The sequence below is a fragment of the Theropithecus gelada genome, chromosome 16, assembly GCF_003255815.1.
Source record: "Theropithecus gelada isolate Dixy chromosome 16, Tgel_1.0, whole genome shotgun sequence".
Taxonomy (NCBI): Eukaryota; Metazoa; Chordata; class Mammalia; order Primates; family Cercopithecidae; genus Theropithecus; species Theropithecus gelada.
In genome coordinates this window covers 62,854,294-62,875,263 of record NC_037684.1, presented here as the reverse complement: position 1 = coordinate 62,875,263, position 20,970 = coordinate 62,854,294, and the positions used below count along the sequence as shown (strand labels likewise).

The following is a 20,970-nucleotide window of genomic DNA, read 5'->3' as shown; positions in this document are numbered from 1 at the left end:
TGTTGTGTGTGTGTGTGTGTGTGTGGGTGTGGCCAAACTCCTTAAACAGTGATTCTTGACTTTTTGAGGTCATAGACCTTCGAGAATCTATTAAAAGCCTCTCCTCCCCACCCCCAAGATGCTTATACGTTATATAGCACATATTTTTGCATAGGAAGTCAGGTGGATCAGTTACCCTGAACCCTTGGTCCTAGCTGTGGACCCCAGTCTTAGAGAAAAGGGACCTTGTTAGTTTCCCATCTATTTCATGTTTATAATGTATAGAAGCTTGTAATAGTAAATAATTTGGTAAACAGCAAAGAGTAAAGACCATGTTAAGTGTCTTTGAGGACACCTTTAGTGGCTGATACACAGGCATTTACATTCTTTACGTTGTGATGGATTTTAAAAAAGTGTTTGTTGTGACTTTCATGCCTTATACATTAGTAAGCCTTTTACTCATTTCTGGTCACTGAAGTCACATGTTAGCCTTATTGCTTGAACCAAAAACTGTACTTTTTCATTGAGAAGAGCATGCCTGAGTTAGGTTTTGCACTGTATTCTTTTGGGTTCTATTTCAGTTCTTATTCTACACTGCTGCCGTAGAGATTGCTCTAAAACATGAATCTTACCATGTCAGACCTCTGCTTAAAAGACTTTAGTGGCTCTCTGTAACTTAGAGGACGAAAGCTAAACTCTTCAGCGTGGCGTGTAAGACTTCACGATCCGGTCCGCCTGCGTTTCCAGAGTCACCTCCACCTTCACTCCTTCATGTTAAATTCCTATTATATTACACTGGGGACCAAGGGGTGAAGGTGAACACTGCCTATTTACCATCTTGAACTGGAAACCAGTAACTGTTTTTTGGGTACATGAATGAAGAGCCTTTTTTCATTTTCAAGTGACTTGAATTAATAATGGTTATATTTGGACAAGATGAGATATATCGATGTATCCTTTTCTACAAAAAAGATCCGTGGAAAGGTATGAAGTTTTCTTTTTTCCCCTTTACAAAACAGGTAAAAGAAATCCAGGAAGAAATGGATAAATTGAGTCCACATAAAATTAAACACACTAAGAAGGTATGCTGCAATTAAATTATTTATAAATTAAAAATATTTGTAAATATGAATATTATAAATTACTTATAAATCACATTTCCCAGTGTTTTGTTAGTATTGTGTAGGGCCCTCTGCACTAATGTTATTTTCAGTACTTGTAGAAACCTGTTAGTGAGGGAGCGAGCACTTTAAATATTCTGAATATGGTTGCCTTCCAAGGAACAGGTTCTAAAAAATAGATTTTTATTTTTGTTGCTGCTGGTGTAAGAAATTGGGAATAGTAAGGAAAAGACTGTCACTGGAAAACTTTAAACTTTAAACTCACTTTACTATGAAAAAGTTTTCACAATAGAAAGCACTTTATACAGAAAGAAGACAGGCTATACATATTCTTAGAAGTTGGGTGATTGTTAGCAAGTTCTGAGTATGGAAATGACTTCTCTCATCTTGTTTGTTACCAGTCATGGGCAATGTCTAAGCTGGCGGCTGCCCATCGAGGAGCCATTCGGGCCTTACAGATGTTTGTCACTCAGTTTACTGACCGAGGGGAGCATCCACTTCCTGCTCGGTATAGGGAACTGGGCAGCCTTATTCGCCAGCTTTCGCTTTGTTCTGCCAAGCTGGATGCGGACCCTTCTGTTCCTGATGTGGTTATAGATATTCTGCAACAAATTGAGGTATGGAATTGATTCCAATTTTTGTTAGAGGTGTATCGGAAGTAATGCCTACTATTACCTAGTTTCGTTAGGATTTATGGAGAATACAAGACAAAGCCATTACCTAGTGAATTAAAAGCTTTGCAGAGGGCAGAAGAAACACTTATTTTTATTTTGTTATTTTTACAGTCTAGTCTATGTTATCGTATTTCACTACTTCAAAAATTGGTGACTTGAATATAAAACATATAACAACTTTAAACCAGGTTCATTAACTAAACGGAATGTGCCATTCCCTGGCCCATGCCATTTGAGAAAAAAATGTATTAGCATAGAAAAGGAAACCAGTAAAGCATTCTTAGATTAGAATATCAGTGTTTAATTTAGATGGATTTTAGAAAAGAAGAAACACTTAAAGGTACAGTATATGGAATCAGAACCTTAAATCTTGTGATATAGCTAGAGAGTTCTAGAAATCACAACTGGCATGCATTAGACAGGAATTGATAGTGTTCTTACTCTTGTATTTCTCTAGATAGATGAGATCACCTATCAATCAGCGTGGACAAATCCAGTAAACTTTGTTTTGTTTCTTTTTTCACTGGTGACAAAGATACCTCAATTTTATAGCTCTCTGAAGTTTGCATGGTGGTACCATATAATTTTGCCATTTGAACCTGTCTATGGCAGTATGCTTTGCAATGGGTTTTACTGCTGTTGTACGGATTAAGCTTTTTTAGAAAAGCAAAAGTTGGAGAGATGACAGTTATTTTTCTTGAGAGCTAGAGATCAAATTCTGTCTTCTGACTCCCATGCTAGTATTAGTTCCCCTACGCCATATATTTTCATCCACAAATAGAAAGGTGATCTTTATGTTAGTGTGCCATAGTAAGCTGTTAGCCGTAGAAGAAAGGTGGATAGTGGAGAGAATTCTAGACTAAATGACACTCCGGTTCTACCACCATTAACCAGCTCTCGGTGGTCTTTAAGGCCCCTTCTGCCTTCACAGTTTCATTGTCAAGCAAATATGATTGTGATTTTCATTGGTTGCATTTGTGTATATAGAGCTCACTGTGAGGAATGCTGTTGTCAAATGCAGACCTTAGAATTTCAGGCCGCATCTCAAGTCATGTGATGCTTTTTTAACATATCCATAAGAAACGTTTATTGGCCGAAATAACTTCATTTAGAGTACACATCTTCATAATCCTAGAAAGGATCTGAAGAGACTCTCTAGTCCCTCTCCTACATTGTGAGCTTGAATAAGAGTACCTTTAACATAATGTTTCTTCAACAGAATGTTTATCTCCCCTGCTTTTCAAAATGCAAGAAATGGGTTATTTTTCCTGTTGTGGCCCTACACCATCTCACGGTGTATTGTCTTACTATGTTACTATTCTCTGAACTAAATCTTCCTGACTGTGTTCAGTTGTCCTTAATCTGTACTGACCAGGTGGAGACTGGGCCCTGACTTCCCAGTAATGAATGGGTGGGAACTTATTAGAGGATATGCCTCTTTTTAGGAAGGTGAGACACAGATCTTCTACTCTTATTGACCTATTAAGTATTCTTTAGTTCATGAAAATGTATGTTAGATACAGTATGTGTGTCCACTTGAAAGACTATTTGAGTTTATGAGATTTTTGTTGATGATTAAAATGCTTTTGAAGCAGATGGGATAATGTTCTGAAGACTATTGTTAATTTCTAAAATGATGATCCTTTAAGATTTGGATGCCTTTAAAAGTAGTCATATTCATTATGTCTTTGCTATTGGCTTTAGTGAGCTACACATCTGAAAGTACTTGCAGAAATTGTTATTAGATATCCTAAATAATAACATTTTTAAAATTAAGATTATATTAACTGTTAGAGATAGCCATTTAATAACACGTTTCCCTGGAGTCCTTATTTTCAATTTTGTGATTCAAAGTCATACTTTTCTGAGATAAACTAAGAGAATAATTGATTGTTTTTGTGGCAGGCTTTGGAATCTCTCCTGGAAAAGAAACTGTCACCAAAAAAAGTGAAAAAATGTTTCAGTGAAATTCGGAGCAGATTTCCTGTTGGTAGCCAAAAGGCCTTAGAGAGATGGCCAAGTATATCACCAAAGGGTGAGAGGAGGCCCCTCACAGCAAAGGGCACATGCCCACAGGAGACAAGTCAACCTTCCATGGCAAAGCAGCTTCTTGCCGGTATGTGTCTTAAAGTGTTTGTTGCAAGATATTTTATTCATTACAATTATCTGTGCTGTAACAGTTACTGCACTGAGGGGAAAGTCAGGATTTAGGACCTAGCCCACAACAGATGAACTTTAAGTAGGATCAGTAGATAGCAACCAAGATGCTCCCTCAGGCTGGAGGCTGGAATATTCTATAGAGGAAGGTTGAGAAAGTAACATTTCCTTTTGCTACATCATAGTGTTTGGGCTACCCAAGGCAAATTCCCAGAGAGCTGGAAGTTAGAACCCTACTTTAAAAAAAAGTTTATTTATAATGATAGAGATATATACACACACACACACACACACACATTATATATATATATATACATATATATATATATATATTTTTTTTTTTTCCCTCAGATAAGTTTTTGTTATTCTAAGAAGTGGAATTGTTAGGTGATACAGTATGCGCATTTAAACAGATACTGCCAACTTGCCCCTTAAAAGTGGGCACACATTTATGTCTTGACTAGCGGTGACATCAGTATGTATTTCCACTCATCTTCACCAAGTATGTTATACAAAAAAATTTTGAAAGCTTTCCAGTCTCAGTGGACAGTGGCATCTTCTTGTTTTCTGTTGCATTTCGTGATTCCTGGTGAGGGTTGTCGTTTCTTCACGTGCTCCTTAGCCGTGTTATTTCCTCTTCTGTAATTTGCCTGTTCATATTCTGTATCCATCTCCCTGCTCGGTTGTAAGTGTTTTGCTTATGGATGTGTATGTTAGGATACTGCATTTCGTTGGTCTGAGGTACACATTTGAATGCTCCTGAAATCATTATTAATTGATGACAACTTGTAGTTAATTGTAACAGTTTAAAATTGTAAACATTTTAAACATTTAAAAATTCCTGGTGAGGTATAAAATACTGATGTGTCTTATAATTGATGTTTTAGATTTGATGAAATATGGGACTTTGTTGGTTAACTCTTGTATTTCTCTAGATAGATGAGATCACCTATAAATAAGTATGGACAAATCCAGTAAACTTTGTTTTTTTTTTCTTTTTTCTTTTTTTAATTAAAGTAGAACATACAAGTTGGGGGCGGTGGCTCACACCTGTAAACCCAGCACTTTGGAAGGCCAAGGCAGGTGGATCGCTTGAGCCCAGGAGTTTGAGACCAGCCTGGGCAACATAAGTAGACCCTGTCTCTACAAAAAATGCAAAGGTTAGCCAGGAGTGGTGACTCATGCCTGTGATCCCAGCTACTTGGAAGGCTGACACAGGAGGATCACTTGAGCCTGGGAGGTGGAGGTTGCAGTGAGGTGAAATTGCACCACTGCACTTCAGCCTGGGTGACACATACGGATAGAAAAGTACACAAAATAATGTAGATTTATAGCTCAATTAATTTCCAGAAAACAAAAACATCTGTATAACTGCTATCTAGGTCAAGGAATAGAACATTACCGGCATCTAAGAAGTTCCCCTTTGAGTTACCCCTTCCAATGTTTATCTTCTTCATTTTCCCCAGATTATTCTGATTTTTTTTTTTTTTTTTTTTTTTGAAGTGGAGTCGCACTCTGTTGTCCAGGCTGGAGTGCAGTGATGCGATCTCGGCTCACTGCAACCTCTGCCTCCTGGGTTCAAGCAATTCTCCTGCCTAGCCTCCTGAGTAGCTGGGATTACAGGTGCGCACCACCATGCCCAGCTAATTTTTTTATTTTTAGTAGAGATGTGGTTTTACCATGTTGGCCAGGCTGGTCTTGAACTCCTGACCTCAAGTGATCCAGCTGCCTCAGCCTTCCGAAGTGCTGGGATTACAGGCGTGAGCCACAGCACCTTGCCTATTATTGGAGTTTTTAATTGTTTTAGAGTTCTATATTCAATCTACTTACATTTAATGAGATTAATGACATATTTGAACTTTTTTCTGCCTGATTTTATGTTTCATTTGCCAAAGCTTTTTCTTTGTTGTAATTTACTACATTAATCAAAATTTTATTTCATTTTTTCCTCATTGATTTGAAAGTTATATTTTCAAATTCAGAATTTGAAAGTCCAGAATTCAGTTGATTTATTTCTCAATCTGCCACTATTCTGTGGAACCTTAATAATTGAGTGTTCCACTTCTACCACAAGTGTAACTGTAAGAGACAGGAAAAACCAAACTGTTTTTCCTACTTACTTAAGACTGTCAATACTTCACCTCTGACACCAAATGTGTAGGGTTTTGCCACACCAAACAATTCTCCAGGGGACACCAACTGGGTATCCTGTAATTCAACTCAGTCCTGACACTGTCTCCCTGGAATTAGAGTCAGATACCACGGGTTAAGGTTCAGTCCCATAAGACAATCCAACTTCAGACACCAGTCACAAGTCCCAGGTTGTGACCTATGCTTCTGAGTGACAGGCTATAAAATTGGGGCTTCCTTGACCCCCTCCTGGGGTTTGCTAGGATGGCTCATAGAACTTAGAGAAACACTTTACTTATGTTTACCCATTTATCATAAAGGGTGTTATGGAAGATACAGATGAACAACCAGGTGGAAGAGATGTGTAGGACAAAGTATAATATGTGGAAGGGCACAGAGCTTCCATCCCCTCTTCCATGCCCTGGGATCCACCCTCCAGGACCCCCCACATGTTCACTATCCTGGGAGCTCCTCAAACCCTGCAGTTCTGGGATTTGTTTTTTTCTTTTTCTTTTTTCTTTCTTTTTTTTTGAGACAGAGTCTCGCTCTTGTTGCCCAGGCTGGAGTGCAGTGGCGCGATCTCGGCTCACTGCAACCTCCGCCTCCCGAGTTCAAGTGATTCTCCTGCCTCAGCCTCCCGAGTAGCTGGGATTACGGGCATGTACCACCTTGCCCGGCTAATTTTATATTTTTAGTAGAGACAGGGTTTCTCCATGTTGGTCAGGCTGGTCTTGAACTCCCATCCTCAGGTGATCCACTCGCCTCGGCCTCCCAGAGTGCTGGGATTACAGGCGTGAGCCACCGCACCCAGCTAGTTCTTGGATTTTTATGGAGACTTCATCACATAGACATGATCAATGATGAACTCAGTCTCCAGCCCCTCTCCCCTTCCTGTAGGACGGAGGATGGGACTGGGAGTTCCAAGCTTCTAATCTTGGCATGGTCTTTCTGGTGACCAGCTCCAAGAGTCACCTCATTAGAGAAAAAAAAAAAGAAAAATGCTTCCTTAGCCAGGAAATTCCAAGGGATAAGACCTCTGTGTCAGGTACTGGGGTTAAAGACCAAATATTAGGAAAAAAAGATGAACCTAGCGCCCCTATGCTAGGGAAATTAGAAGGGTTTTAGGAGCTCTGGGCCAGAAACTGGGCTCGAGACCAGATGTTTATTTTTTATTATATTACAATAAAAACCTAATTTTGTTCATTTACTATTAGATATTTATTCACTTTAATGGGATGTTCGCTCTCCTTCATTGGTAGGCAGGTAAAACTAATATAGTGTCTTCCTTCTAATTTAGAAGTCTGCCTTTGCCAGCCTTTCCCTTGAGGGTGGGTGTCAGATTCATTTGTCCTTATATCCTCTATGATGAGCCCAGCATCTGCCACATAGTTAGGCACTTAAGTGCTTGTTGAAAGACTCTATGAAGAAATGTAATTGAATAAGAAAAGATTTCTGAGTAGCAAATCATAGTAACTTGAGTTCTGGGTGCTAGGGAGCTCATTTTGATAGACTGGAGGAAATGGAGAGAACATTCCAGGCCAGCACACAGAGAAGTGTTTGCTAAATGAGTTAGAAGATTTGAGGTGCTCATCAGCTGACTAGTGAAAAATGGAGACCAGTTTCAGAGAGAAGCTGGAAAACCTGCTAACCTAAAACTCATTACAGGAACAAATGTAGGAAAGCTGGGAGGCAGAGGGGGGAAATTTGGACCAAGGAGACCTAGATTCTAGTCCCACCTCTGCCAGTTTGTGAATCTGGGTTGACTAAATCTGTCTGAATCTTATTTATTTATTTATTTTGAGACATAGTCTTGCTTTGTCGCCCAGGCTGGAGTGCAGTGGCATGATCTCAGCTCACTGCAAACCCTGCCTCCTGAGTTCAAGCGGTTCTCCTGCCTCAGCCTCCGGAGTAGCTGGGATTATAGGCACGTTCCACCCTGCCTGGCTAATTTTTTGCATTTTTAGTAAAGATAGGGTTTTACCACGTTGGTTAGGCTGGTCTTGGACTCCTGACCTCAGGTGATCCACCTGCCTCGGCCTCCCAAAGTGCTGGGATTACAGGTGTGAGCCACCGCGCCCGGCCTGAATCTGAATTTTTTCATCTATAAAATGGGAAGGATAGTCTTTGTGTTTTGTGACTGACTTAGTTGTTGTAAGTGGCAAATTATCTAGTTGCTAAATGCTGTAAAAATCTAAGGTGGCATTTTTAGTTTTAATAATAGCACTAAGTTATTAAGAAAAGGCTAGATTATGTTAGGCATTTTCTAACTAAGGAAACAAATCTTTGGTGGCTATTTTAAAAGGAGTTTTGGGCCAGGTGCAGTGGCTCATGCCTGTAATCCCAGCACTCTGGGAGGCCGAGGTGGGCAGATCACGAGGTCAGGAGATCGAGACCATCCTGGCTAACACGTGAAACCCCATCTCTACTAAAAATACAAAAATTAGCCGGTATGGTGGCGTGCGCCTGTAGTCCCAGCTACTGGGGAGACTGAGACGAGAATGGTGTGAACCCGAGAGGTGGAGGTTGCAGTGAGTCGAGATCGCACCACTGCGCTCCAGCCTGGGCGACAGAGTGAGACTCTGTCTCAGAAAAAAACAAAGGAGTTTTGCGTGGCTATAGAGAAGTAAACTTCAGTTCTCTGGAAAATGTGTTTATGGGGAACAGCTCTATGGTCCCTGACAAGGCAGAATGAATGGGACTTACGTGGGACCGAAAGCCAGAAGACTTGGCTCTGCCACTCCTTGGGAACCTTGAGTAAAACACTTAAGGTTTTGGTAGCCCTCCTAGTTTTATTTTATATTTGTTGTTTTTTCTTGTTCTCTGGATTTCAGAAGGTTACATTTTCCTATTTCTGTCTTAGGTACCACTCTACCCAATTCTTCCATTCTGATTTCCTGAGGTCTTCTCTTCCCCACCCACCCCTGAAAAAATCCCCTGGGGAGCCACTGGGATGGAAAGCCCTCCCTGTGCACTCTTCATTTGGAATATACGCCTGAGCCTGATTTGATCAGCTATCTTGTGATTTACATCAGAGTTGGCTGGTGCAGTTTTTTCGCAGCTTCTGAACTGTTCTTGCATTGGTTGATTCCATTAGTGTAACTTGTCAGCGATGAGGATGGTGGCTCCCTTCCCACTACCAGCAGTGTCCTCAAACTCACTCCTAAAACTTATGCTGTGTTTACATGCTGATTTATGCAAATCATTACTGGAAAGGTATCAGGACCTACAGTCAGGTTGCTTTGATGTATGTAAGCTTGGGAGTTAAATAAATTACAGACCAAGGATTTTGGATTTTTTTTTTTTCTGTTGAGACAGAGTCTTGCTCTGTTGCCTAGGCTGGAGTGCATTGGTGCGATCTCAGCTCACTGCAAGCTCCACCTCCCGGGTTCACGCCATTCTCCTGTCTCGGCCTCCTGAGTAGCTGGGACTACAGGTGCCTGCCACCATGCCCGGCTAAGTTTTTGTATTTTTAGTAGAGATGAGGTTTCACTGGGTTAGTCAGGATGGTCTCGATCTCGTGACCTCATGATCCACCTGCCTCCAAGGATTTAGTTTTACCATTCTTTTCTTCTGATTTATATTTCCTTGCTATGTAACTTCTTTTTTTTTTTTTTTTTTTTTTTTTTTTAGATGGAGTCTCGCTCTTTTCCCCCGGCTGGGAGTAGCTGGTACTACAGGTGCACACCACCACGCCCAGCTAATTTTTTTTTGTATTTTTAGTAGAGATGGAGTTTCACCATATTGACCAGGCTGGTTTTGAACTCCTGATCTCGTGATCTGCCCGCCTCGGTCTCCCAAAGTGCTGGGATTACAGGCGTGAGTCACTGCGCCCGGCCCCGTGTAACTTCTGTAGCTTTGATAAGTACCTAATTAAAGTACCTAATTAAAGGATGTAGTGACAGGAAATCTGACCCTTGACTGACTGTTAAAGTAGTCCGAATGTAGTTTTCCTTTGTTGTGAAATATTTAAAATATACAGAAAGGAATAAAAAGAATAATATTATATATCTACTACCTAAATTTAATAAATTTTAACATTTTTGCTTTAATTACTTCAGAATTTTGTTTCTTAGAAATAAAATACAGCACAGGTTGAGCATTCCTTATCCAAAATACTTGGAACCAGAAGTGCTTTGGATTTAAACATTTTCTGGATTTTGGAATATTTACTTTCTACCTACCGATGGAACATCCCGAACCCGAAAATCTGAAATGCAAAAGGCTCCAGTGAACATTTCCCTAGAGCATTATGTTGGTGCTCAAAAAGGTTCCACTTTTGGAGCATTTTGGATTTTGGATTTTTGGGATTTGGGATGCTCAACCTGTAGTCCCTTCTTATCCAAGGGGATACGTTTCAAAACTTACCCCAAAGTGGGATACCCAAAACTGAGGATAGCACCTAACTCATTTGCTGTCATTTGGAACACATTTCTGTTCATGTCTTCCAGCCACTAATTTAATTATTTTTCCATCCTAAGTATCACTCACTATGGCCATAACTTGTCAGTTTGAGGTGTGACAACAAAACTAGCTTTGAATTTCTTTTTCCTTCTTCACAATTTCACAAAAAGAAGATTCATTCTTACTAGATTCAGTAATAGCAGCATATGATTTTTTTTCTCTTTCCTTATTAAGTGAAGAACTTTACCTTTTCACTGAAAGGGGACGTTTTCCAGCTTCTTCAGCACATCTGAATTGCCAGCATCGCTGTAGTTGCTCTTTGAGGCCATTGTGAAGGCAAGTAAGGGTTACTGGAACACAAGCACTGCAATACGAGACAGTCGTTCTGATCGCCAAGACAGCTGCTAGGTGACTAACAGGCAGGGAGCGTCTACAGCATGGATACACAGTTTAAAACTTATGGGCGGGGCGCGGTGGCTCACGCCTGTAATCCCTGTGTTTTGGGAGGCTGAGGTGGGTGGATCACCTGAGGTCAGGAGTTCGAGACCAGCCTGACTAGTATGGTGAAACCCCATTTCTACTAAAAATACAAAAATTAGGCGTGGTGGCACACACCTGTAATCCCAGCACTGTGGGAGGCTGAGGCTGGTGGATCACTTGAAGTCAGGAGTTTGAGACCAGCCTGGCTGGTCTTATAAAAATATAAGACAGGTCTTATATTTTTAGACCTGTCTGTACTAAGAATATAAAAATTAGCTGGACGTGATGATGCACTCTGTAATCTAAGCTACTCGGGAGGCTGAGACAGGAGAATTGCTTGAACCTAGGAGGCGGAGATTGCAGTGAGCCGAGATCGTGCCACTGCACTCCAGCCTGGACAAGAGAGCAAGACTCCGTCTCAAAAAAAAAAATAAAAATAAAACGTATGAATTGTTTATTTCTGGAATTTCCCGTTGAATATTTTTGGACCCAGGGCTGATGAGGGGTAACTGAAATTGAGGAAAGNTGATTTATATTTTCTTGCTATGTTACTTTTTTTTTTTTTTTTTTTTTTTTTGAGATGGACTCTCGCTCTGTCACCCAGGCTGGGAGTAGCTGGTACTACAGGTGCACACCACCACACCCAGCTAATTTTTTTTGTATTTTTAGTAGAGATGGAGTTTCACCATATTGACCAGGCTGGTTTTGAACTCCTGATCTCGTGATCTGCCCGCCTCGGTCTCCCAAAGTGCTGGGATTACAGGCGTGAGTCACTGCGCCCGGCCCCGTGTAACTTCTGTAGCTTTGATAAGTACCTAATTAAAGTACCTAATTAAAGGATGTAGTGACAGGAAATCTGACCCTTGACTGACTGTTAAAGTAGTCCGAATGTAGTTTTCCTTTGTTGTGAAATATTTAAAATATACAGAAAGGAATAAAAAGAATAATATTATATATCTACTACCTAAATTTAATAAATTTTAACATTTTTGCTTTAATTACTTCAGAATTTTGTTTCTTAGAAATAAAATACAGCACAGGTTGAGCATTCCTTATCCAAAATACTTGGAACCAGAAGTGCTTTGGATTTAAACATTTTCTGGATTTTGGAATATTTACTTTCTACCTACCGATGGAACATCCCGAACCCGAAAATCTGAAATGCAAAAGGCTCCAGTGAACATTTCCCTAGAGCATTATGTTGGTGCTCAAAAAGGTTCCACTTTTGGAGCATTTTGGATTTTGGATTTTTGGGATTTGGGATGCTCAACCTGTAGTCCCTTCTTATCCAAGGGGATACGTTTCAAAACTTACCCCAAAGTGGGATACCCAAAACTGAGGATAGCACCTAACTCATTTGCTGTCATTTGGAACACATTTCTGTTCATGTCTTCCAGCCACTAATTTAATTATTTTTCCATCCTAAGTATCACTCACTATGGCCATAACTTGTCAGTTTGAGGTGTGACAACAAAACTAGCTTTGAATTTCTTTTTCCTTCTTCACAATTTCACAAAAAGAAGATTCATTCTTACTAGATTCAGTAATAGCAGCATATGATTTTTTTTCTCTTTCCTTATTAAGTGAAGAACTTTACCTTTTCACTGAAAGGGGACGTTTTCCAGCTTCTTCAGCACATCTGAATTGCCAGCATCGCTGTAGTTGCTCTTTGAGGCCATTGTGAAGGCAAGTAAGGGTTACTGGAACACAAGCACTGCAATACGAGACAGTCGTTCTGATCGCCAAGACAGCTGCTAGGTGACTAACAGGCAGGGAGCGTCTACAGCATGGATACACAGTTTAAAACTTATGGGCGGGGCGCAGTGGCTCACGCCTGTAATCCCTGTGTTTTGGGAGGCTGAGGTGGGATCACCTGAGGTCAGGAGTTCGAGACCAGCCTGACTAGTATGGTGAAACCCCATTTCTACTAAAAATACAAAAATTAGGCGTGGTGGCACACACCTGTAATCCCAGCACTGTGGGAGGCTGAGGCTGGTGGATCACTTGAAGTCAGGAGTTTGAGACCAGCCTGGCTGGTCTTATAAAAATATAAGACAGGTCTTATATTTTTAGACCTATCTGTACTAAAAATATAAAAATTAGCTGGACGTGATGATGCACTCTGTAATCTAAGCTACTCGGGAGGCTGAGACAGGAGAATTGCTTGAACCTAGGAGGCAGAGATTGCAGTGAGCCGAGATCGTGCCACTGCACTCCAGCCTGGACAAGAGAGCAAGACTCCGTCTCAAAAAAAAAATAAAAATAAAAAAATAAAAATAAAACGTATGAATTGTTTATTTCTGGAATTTCCCGTTGAATATTTTTGGACCCAGGGCTGATGAGGGGTAACTGAAATTGAGGAAAGTGAAACCGGATGACAGTACAGTTGAGGCCCCTTTTGTATTTTTCTCCTCATTCCATTCTCTTTCTCCCTTATTAGAAGTTACTATTGTTATTATATTATAGACCCATTCTGTTTTTACATTTGTACTGCTTATATATCTGTCATATATAGTATTGTTTTATGTAAATATCTTACCGTATGCATCATTTTGCAGTTTGCTTACCCCCTCCACTTATGTTTGTAAGGTTTTTTCATATTGATACATTGACACACGAATTCTAATTTATTAATTTTACTGCTGTATAGGTTTCCCTTAAATGAATATACCATAGTTTATTTCTCAGCTCTTATTGATGGATATTTTGGTTGTTCCCAGTATTTTGCTTTTATAAACAATGATGAAGTGAAGTGAATATCTGTGTTCCTGGCTTCCTCTGTCCACATGTTAGAGTTCCTTTAGGCTGAGTATATACCTAGGAGTGAGATTGCTGGGTTGCAGTGTACAGGAATCTTCAACTTTACTATAGCAATCAAGTTGCTTTCCAAAGTAGTTGGGGAATTTACTGCCATGCTAGTAGTCTGTGAGAGTACTTGTTTTTCCACATCTTTTTATGGATTTAAAATACCTCATTGTTTGAATATTTTTGATTCTAGTGAAGTCAATCATCTTTTCCTATTTTTATTGACAATTCAGATTTTCTGTCTAAATTGCCAGTTTCTATCCTTTGTCTGTTTCTCTGTTGGATTGTTTATTTGTCTTACAGGTTTGTAGAAGTTCTTTATATAGTCTGGATATTGGTCCTATGTTAATTATACAGAGATCTACTTCCAGACTTTGGCTTGTCTGTTGACTTTAAGGATGTCTTTTTGTCAAATGGAAGTTGTAGTTTGGTTCAATTAAGTTCAAGTATGTCAGTATTACATTTGAGCTTAAGAAAGTCACTTCTGCCCTGGTGTCATACTGACTGTCTCGTGTATTTTCTAATTAAAGTTTTAAAGTTTTCTTTCCACATTTAGGTCTTCATTCCATTTAGACTTTAAGTGTCCAATGCGAGGCAAGGATTCTGTTTTATTTTTTTCTCTATGGATGCTAGTGGTCTTAGCACTGTTTTTTGAACAGTGTAGTTCATACTCACTGAGTTATCATGCTGCCTTTGTCACATCCATGAAGTCTCATTGATTTCTGCCTGTGTTTGTATCACTCCCACACTGCCTTTAATGTTTTCTCACTAAGACTTTATCTTTGGTCAAGTAAGACTGCTGCCTCCACCAACTCCCCACTTCGCTGGTTGTTCTTCAAAGTTATTTGGGCTATTGGGATTTTACTCTGTATGAATTTTGGATCAACTTATTTAGATCCTTGAAAAAAAATCTGTTAGGGCTTTAATTGAATATACGTTTGAAATTATGGATTATTTAGGGGGAGAACTGACATCGTTATGGTCTATTCATTCATGAAAACAATTTATTTAGATTGTCTTTCATGTCCTTTACCTTTTAAATTTTTCTGTAAAAGCCTTATACCTCTGTCATTAGATTTCTTCCAACATGCCTTACAGTTTTTGTTGTCATGTTAATGAGATTTTTTTCTCTTATATTTTCTATTAGTTATTTTGATATATGGAGATAATACTGATTTTCTGTTTTCATCTTCTTATATCCAGAAACCTTGCTGACCCCTCTTCTCAGCTGTAATAGTCTTTCTGTACAATCTCTTTGATTTTCTGTATTGTCTCATTTTCAAATAAAGATAGCTTTATTTCCTTTCCCATTGCAGGTTAAATGTCTTATATGGAGTTCAGACTTTATTCTCTATCAAATTAGGACCCATGGAAGGTTTTGAGTATAGAAGTGACATTTATTTATTTATTTATTTATTATTTTTGAGATGAAGCCTCGCTCTTGTCCCCCAGGCTGGAGTGCAGTGGCGCCTTCTTGGCTCACTGCAACCTCCACCTCCCAGGTTCAAATGATTATCTTGCGTCAGCCTCCCGAGTACCTGGGATTACAGGTGGCTGCCACCACGCCCGGCTAATTTTTGTAGTTTTAGTAGAGATGGGGTTTCACCATGTTGACCAGGCTGGTCTCGAACCCCTGACCTCAGGTGATCCACCCACCTCGGCCTTCCAAAGTGTTGAGATTACAGGCGTGAGCCACCGTACCTGGCTAGAAGTGACTTTTAAATATTACATTTGAGAAGAACAATTTTGGTAGCCAGAAGACAGTGTGAAGATAAACAAGAGATCAGTTAGGAGACACTGTTATTCTAGTCACAAGATACTGCAAACCTGACCTTGGGTAATAGCAAAAGGGAAGGAAGGGCAGAGATAAATGTAAGAGCTATTTTAGAATTAGGATCAAAGGGACCAGGTAAATGAGTAAAGATGAGAGCGAAGATTCAGGCAGTCAACCGTGATACCTAGGTTTCTGCTTATAAACCCGCCGTAATATTCATAGGAGGAAGAACAGTGTTGACAACAAAACGTCTGCTTCTCAGCAAGGCTAGGATAGATATTTGGAGCCTATCTGTGTATAGCTAATCATTCTCAGAGATTTGATTTGAATAGCATTTTCCTCAGTTCGTTCTTCAAAAATCTCCATGTAGATAAGTACCAGCCTGCTGCTGAGCTTCCGGAGACCCAGAGGTTGCAGAGTGAGCTTGATGTATTAGATGCGGATGTCCTTCCGGAAGAAGGACCATTTATTCTAGACCAAAGTGCAAGCTTCAAAGACGAGGTGTTAGCCGTGGCAAAAACAAAAGCAGTGAAGAAGCAGCCTGTGACTGAGAATGTGCCATTTAGGAAGAAAGATACACTGGCGCCAGCACGGCAGCAAGTATGAAATCGTTCCTTTCTTTTGGCCCATTCATATTAATCTGACGTTGTCAAGGCCACAGAAACTGGTATGCGGTGGAGCCAGTTCTCAGGCAGTTGGATGCTAACAGTCCTTGAGTCTGGCTATTTAAGTCGTTCATATATTTTACAAAAACATAACAATTTTTAATATTGTTACTAGAATAGAGAATTCTTTCTATTCCTGCTTTGGTAAGATCCTAACTAATATGATACCAATATCCTAATTGGGCAGGAGATTTTAAAATTCAGTTTTTTTCCACTTCTGGTTTGGAAGTGTGAGATTTGAGGGGATTAAGATTTGGTTCCTGCCAGGTGTGGTGGCTCAGGCCTATAATCCCAGTACTTTGGGAAGCGAGAGGATTGCTTGAGGCCAGGAGTTTAAGACTAGCCTGGGCAACATAGTGAGACCCCATCTCTACTGAAAACAAAATTAGCCAGGTGTGGTAACTCATGCCTGTAGTCCCAGCTATTTGGGAGCCTGAGGCAGGAAGATCACTTGATCCCAGGAGTTTGAAGCTGCAGTGAGCTATGATCGAGCCACTGTACTCCAGCCTGGGCAGCAGAGTAAGACCCTGTGTTAAAGAAAAAAAAAAAAAAAATTAGTTCCTACTGAAGATAAATATCGATCAAGAATAATTACTGCATATTAAAAGGGCATCCTAGGGTGAATGCTTTCTAATATGGCTTTGGGAGCCAGCAGGATACAACTTGGTTTAAAACTACTTTATATTTTAAACTTCTGTTTAAAACTTACTTATGGCCCTATCAGTGGAAAACTGGCCAAAAGACCACCTCCTGGTTGAATACCCTTATTGTATTAGTGACATTTGGTGGCTTTGCCCAAAGGCTTCTGTAGCAAATCTGTTTATTTTCAGGTGGCCTCCAGAAAAGGAGAGTTAGCACTTACCACAAGATATTGACAGATAATGGATTAGGATCAAGTCTGTTTATTCCCAAACTTCTATGGCAGGGGGTGGCGATGAATCATCGAGATGTCAAGGTTGAACTTGTAAGAATTCAAATGGGTGCTCTTCTCCAGAGACAGAGCCTCCTTCTCTATAACATTTTTTAAGTAGCTGTATTCATTCTATTTAGACCTAAGGCCCAGAGAGGTTAAGTATTTTAACGAAGAATGTTTTACACATTACTTGAGCCCAGGAATTCTAGACCAGCCTGGGCAACACAGTGAGACCCTGGCTCTACAAAAAATAAAAAATTAGCCAAACCTGTTATTTCACATGGTATCTCACACCTGTGATCCCAGCTACTTAGGAGGCTAAGGCAGGAAAATCACTTGAGCCCAGGAGTTTGAGGCTGCAGTGAGCTATGATCATACCTCTGCACTCCAGCCGGGGCATCAGAGCGAGACCCTGTCTCTTAAAAACAAAAAAAGAAAAGAAAAAAGAAAAATAATTTAACAATATGATACGAATTTTTTTTTGTTTAGGAAACTAATTGTAAATACATAAAAATGTATTTTATATATTGTTTATATGTTTAAAGGTGTCAGGCAGAGCCAGGGATTTCAATTCCACACCCTCCACCCCGCCCCCTACCATGGTTGTTTCAATGAAATTTACACCCTCCCCCAAATTTCTGCCACAGTGCTTTCTACTCAGGTTTTTCTGAATCGATACATGAATAACATGGAGAACTTGGAGCTTCAGTGAGTCAGAGGTTGAAACCATAGTTTCTTTGATACTTGTTTGGCTTTATAATTCTTACTTATCTTTCACAGGGACTCCGCAAAGCCGAAAGAAGTAGACAAAGCCAACTTCACAGTAAAAGCAGAGTGCAGCAGACAACAGTTTCATCCAGATTAAAAATTAACCGGCAGCCTGTGAAAGACCGCAAGGCACCATGGATACCCCCAAATCCCACGTCCCCACCAGCGTCTCCTAAATGGTATGTGAAAACTCAAGGGACCATTTGTGTATGTGATTCTCTTTTTCCTCCACATATCAAAGGCAACCTATAGCTTATAAGGAGCAAATGAAGTAATAGCCTTAATTTTTTCCATTAAACAGAAATGCTTTTTTGGGTGAGTCATACATGAGAAGTCTTTGTCCGGAAGCTTGTTAGTTCCTTCTTCTGCCTGACTGTGGTTGGAACACCCTTCCATGGGCCACCCCAACACCGGGACATGTGTGATTGTATGGAAGATGGTGGGCTTCCCTTCACTTGTCTCTTCTGCCAGTAGATTCTAGTAACTTGAGGCCAGGGACTGTGTCTTTTTTATATTTGAATGTCCAGTGCTAGGTACATAGTAGGCATTCAGTATATCTTTGCTGAGTAAATAAATATATTAAAATAATTCTAACTCCTAAGTCAAGATAATTATGAACTATAAAGCCATATAGATCTCACCAACACTGTCTTAGCTGCAGGGAGCAATTAGGGTAATGTTGACGTTACTGTCTTGTCATCCCCATTCAGAGCACATTAGAATGAGAAGCTGCCATTCCACAGGGTTAGAGAGGAGAGGAGCAGGGTCCAGTTAGGTGGAAATAATCTTTGGGGGAATCGGTTGAAGATAAAGGGGAGCTTGTTTACCGTGAGACAGTAGTTCTTGAAAACACAATGGAAAGGACCAGGAGGTGGGACGGAAGAAAGGAAGAAGTAAAAAGCAGTGATGTCGGGGAGAACAAGGGAGAAGATGGGTGATTGCAGGGTTCTGTCTTTGGAGCCATCAGAAGTCAGGGTGAGCAGCCCGGTGGAAGAGAAGCCCCCTAAGATTCCAGGTGAATGTGAAGGAATGGCTGTGCTCATCCATCCACTCTCATTTTCAAGTTAAGGAAACAATGTTAAGATAATTTAATGTCTTATTCATGTAACAGCCAGACCTAAAATCAGGTCTTCTGATTTCATAATGTGCTTTTTTTGTTTTTATTACTCTATTCTGTTTTCTGTATTTTTGTATACAAGTATTAATATGGAGATGTACATTCAGTTGGTAAGCTCAATGGCTGAAGTTTGTATTACAAACCAAATGTACAGTGGACTGTCTTTTAGAGTGCATGTGTGGTGGGTAGAGCAGGGTGGGTGAGGCTTCCAGGCTCACAGTGCTGTTGGGCCTTATAAAGATACAGAGTTGCCTTATAATATGAAATGTAATTAGTGATCCAAATTTATATATTGTAACAGAGTTTTGTTGACACCCAATATTCTGTAATTGATCACTGTTTCTCATTTAAAATGGTGATGGCTTCTTTGAAGCAAAGAAGAATTTCTCCCTTTTGACACTGCACCTGAGTGCAGGAGGATCTTACTTTTCTTCACATTCAGCTTCTACCGTAGGGCCCCGTGCTACAGATCACCATTAATTTAATGCTGTTGTCGTCTCTGAGCTGGCACCTACTTGGATGAGTCATTGGATACAGAGCGAATGATGACAAAGGTATGCTTTTCTATTTTTTTCAGTGCCGCATGGCTAAAGGTGAAATCTAGCCCCAGAGATGCCACCAAAGAGCCTCTCCAGCCAGAAGGTCCTCAAGAGGAAAATCACCTGACAGGTGCTGTTGAGCACGAAGCAGCCAGGTTTGTGCTGGTGTTTTTCAGATCTTTGAGAATTAAAGAGCTCCTTTTACATAGACATGGAAGTGATCCCTTTCTTCTCTTTCCTATGTTTAAAGTTGGTTATTTAAAATGTAGATTATTTTTAAAAAATAGAATAAATACATAAAATGTAGTTTATTAAAGTTTTCAGTCAAACTATGTAGCTTATAGTGAGCTCTTCTATTTTTTCTTATTCATTCATAAATTATATATGTGTCAATTATATATCAGTTGCTAGTTTTGTATATGACACTGTTATGAGCTCTATGGAGACTTTAAAAAGGGCAAAAAGGCCATAATCCCAGCCCTTGCTTATTTATAGTCAATAGAGAAGTTATGTAGTTAACTATAATTTAAGATAGAACATGGTATGTAACCTAGGAACTGAGAGAGTTTAGAAAGGGGAGAGCGTTACTTCTTGCTGCAGAGGTCTAGGCTTCATGGATGCAGATGGAAATTAAACTAGGACCAGAAGAACAGGCAGGATTTCAATATGGGAAATGAGATGAGAACATTCCATAGGAAGAGAGCAGTGAAAACAGGTTTCTCTGTATTCATTTGGCTGAAATTGTTCTTACAATTATGGGAAAGTAAAAATGAAAGCAGTCCATTAAATAATTTGACAATATTCATATATCCAAAACCAAAGGAATCAAATACTTTTACATACAACAGAGTTGTTCACAGTTAACTTTTCCTTTTTGTTTTTATTTGACTTCACTATGCCTGTATGGCTCCTGGGGGCTCACTGTTTGTCTAAACTTGAAGGTATAGCAAGGGTTTTGTTTGAGTCTAATAAGAAACCCTAAGTACAAGTGATAGCTAGTTTTCTTGAGAACCTTTGAGACAGGTTCTCATTGCATTGTGCATCAGTGTCTTTTGACATGGAACACATTCTAGAGAGCTTTAGGGGTACAGAGAGGTTATGTTACCTACTGAGTACCTTAATAGAGCCAGGATTGGTGCTCTGCGGGGATCCTGACTTCTGGTCTCTTTCTGTGATGATGGCACCCTGCAGTGTCGAGGCAGAATTGGTTTGACTCTTGACTGTCTGCTAGGCTCGCTTGGCTTGATGCTGAAACTTCCAAAAGATTGAAGGAACTAGAAGAATTAAAAGCCAAGGAAATTGACAACATGCAAAAACAGAGGTAAATATTTGCTCCTGGGGCAGGAAAAGGTAAGCAGGCCTGTTCTACATCTCTATACATTATGATAAATAGAGATTATTTAGGCCTAGCTACACTCCTTATGTGTATTGGCTTTCTGCCTCCTTA

At 39.9% G+C, this 20,970-nt stretch overlaps 1 protein-coding gene across 3 annotated transcripts in view; it reads left to right on the top strand.

The window, feature by feature from the left end:
- KIAA0753 (KIAA0753 ortholog) overlaps window positions 1-20,970 on the top strand; it is a 65,629-nt gene that overhangs the window by 16,346 nt on the left and 28,313 nt on the right. For 2 of the 3 annotated variants that reach the window (XM_025361748.1, XM_025361750.1), the window contains 7 exons: window positions 999-1,061; window positions 1,502-1,717; window positions 3,680-3,890; window positions 15,892-16,121; window positions 17,880-18,046; window positions 19,562-19,678; window positions 20,755-20,844. In XM_025361748.1, the coding sequence (XP_025217533.1) occupies window positions 999-1,061; window positions 1,502-1,717; window positions 3,680-3,890; window positions 15,892-16,121; window positions 17,880-18,046; window positions 19,562-19,678; window positions 20,755-20,844 (1,094 nt within the window). Of the gene's footprint in view, window positions 1-881; window positions 964-998; window positions 1,062-1,501; window positions 1,718-3,679; window positions 3,891-15,891; window positions 16,122-17,879; window positions 18,047-19,561; window positions 19,679-20,754; window positions 20,845-20,970 lie in introns of all 3 variants that reach the window. The other variant, XM_025361751.1, reaches the window with a different exon arrangement.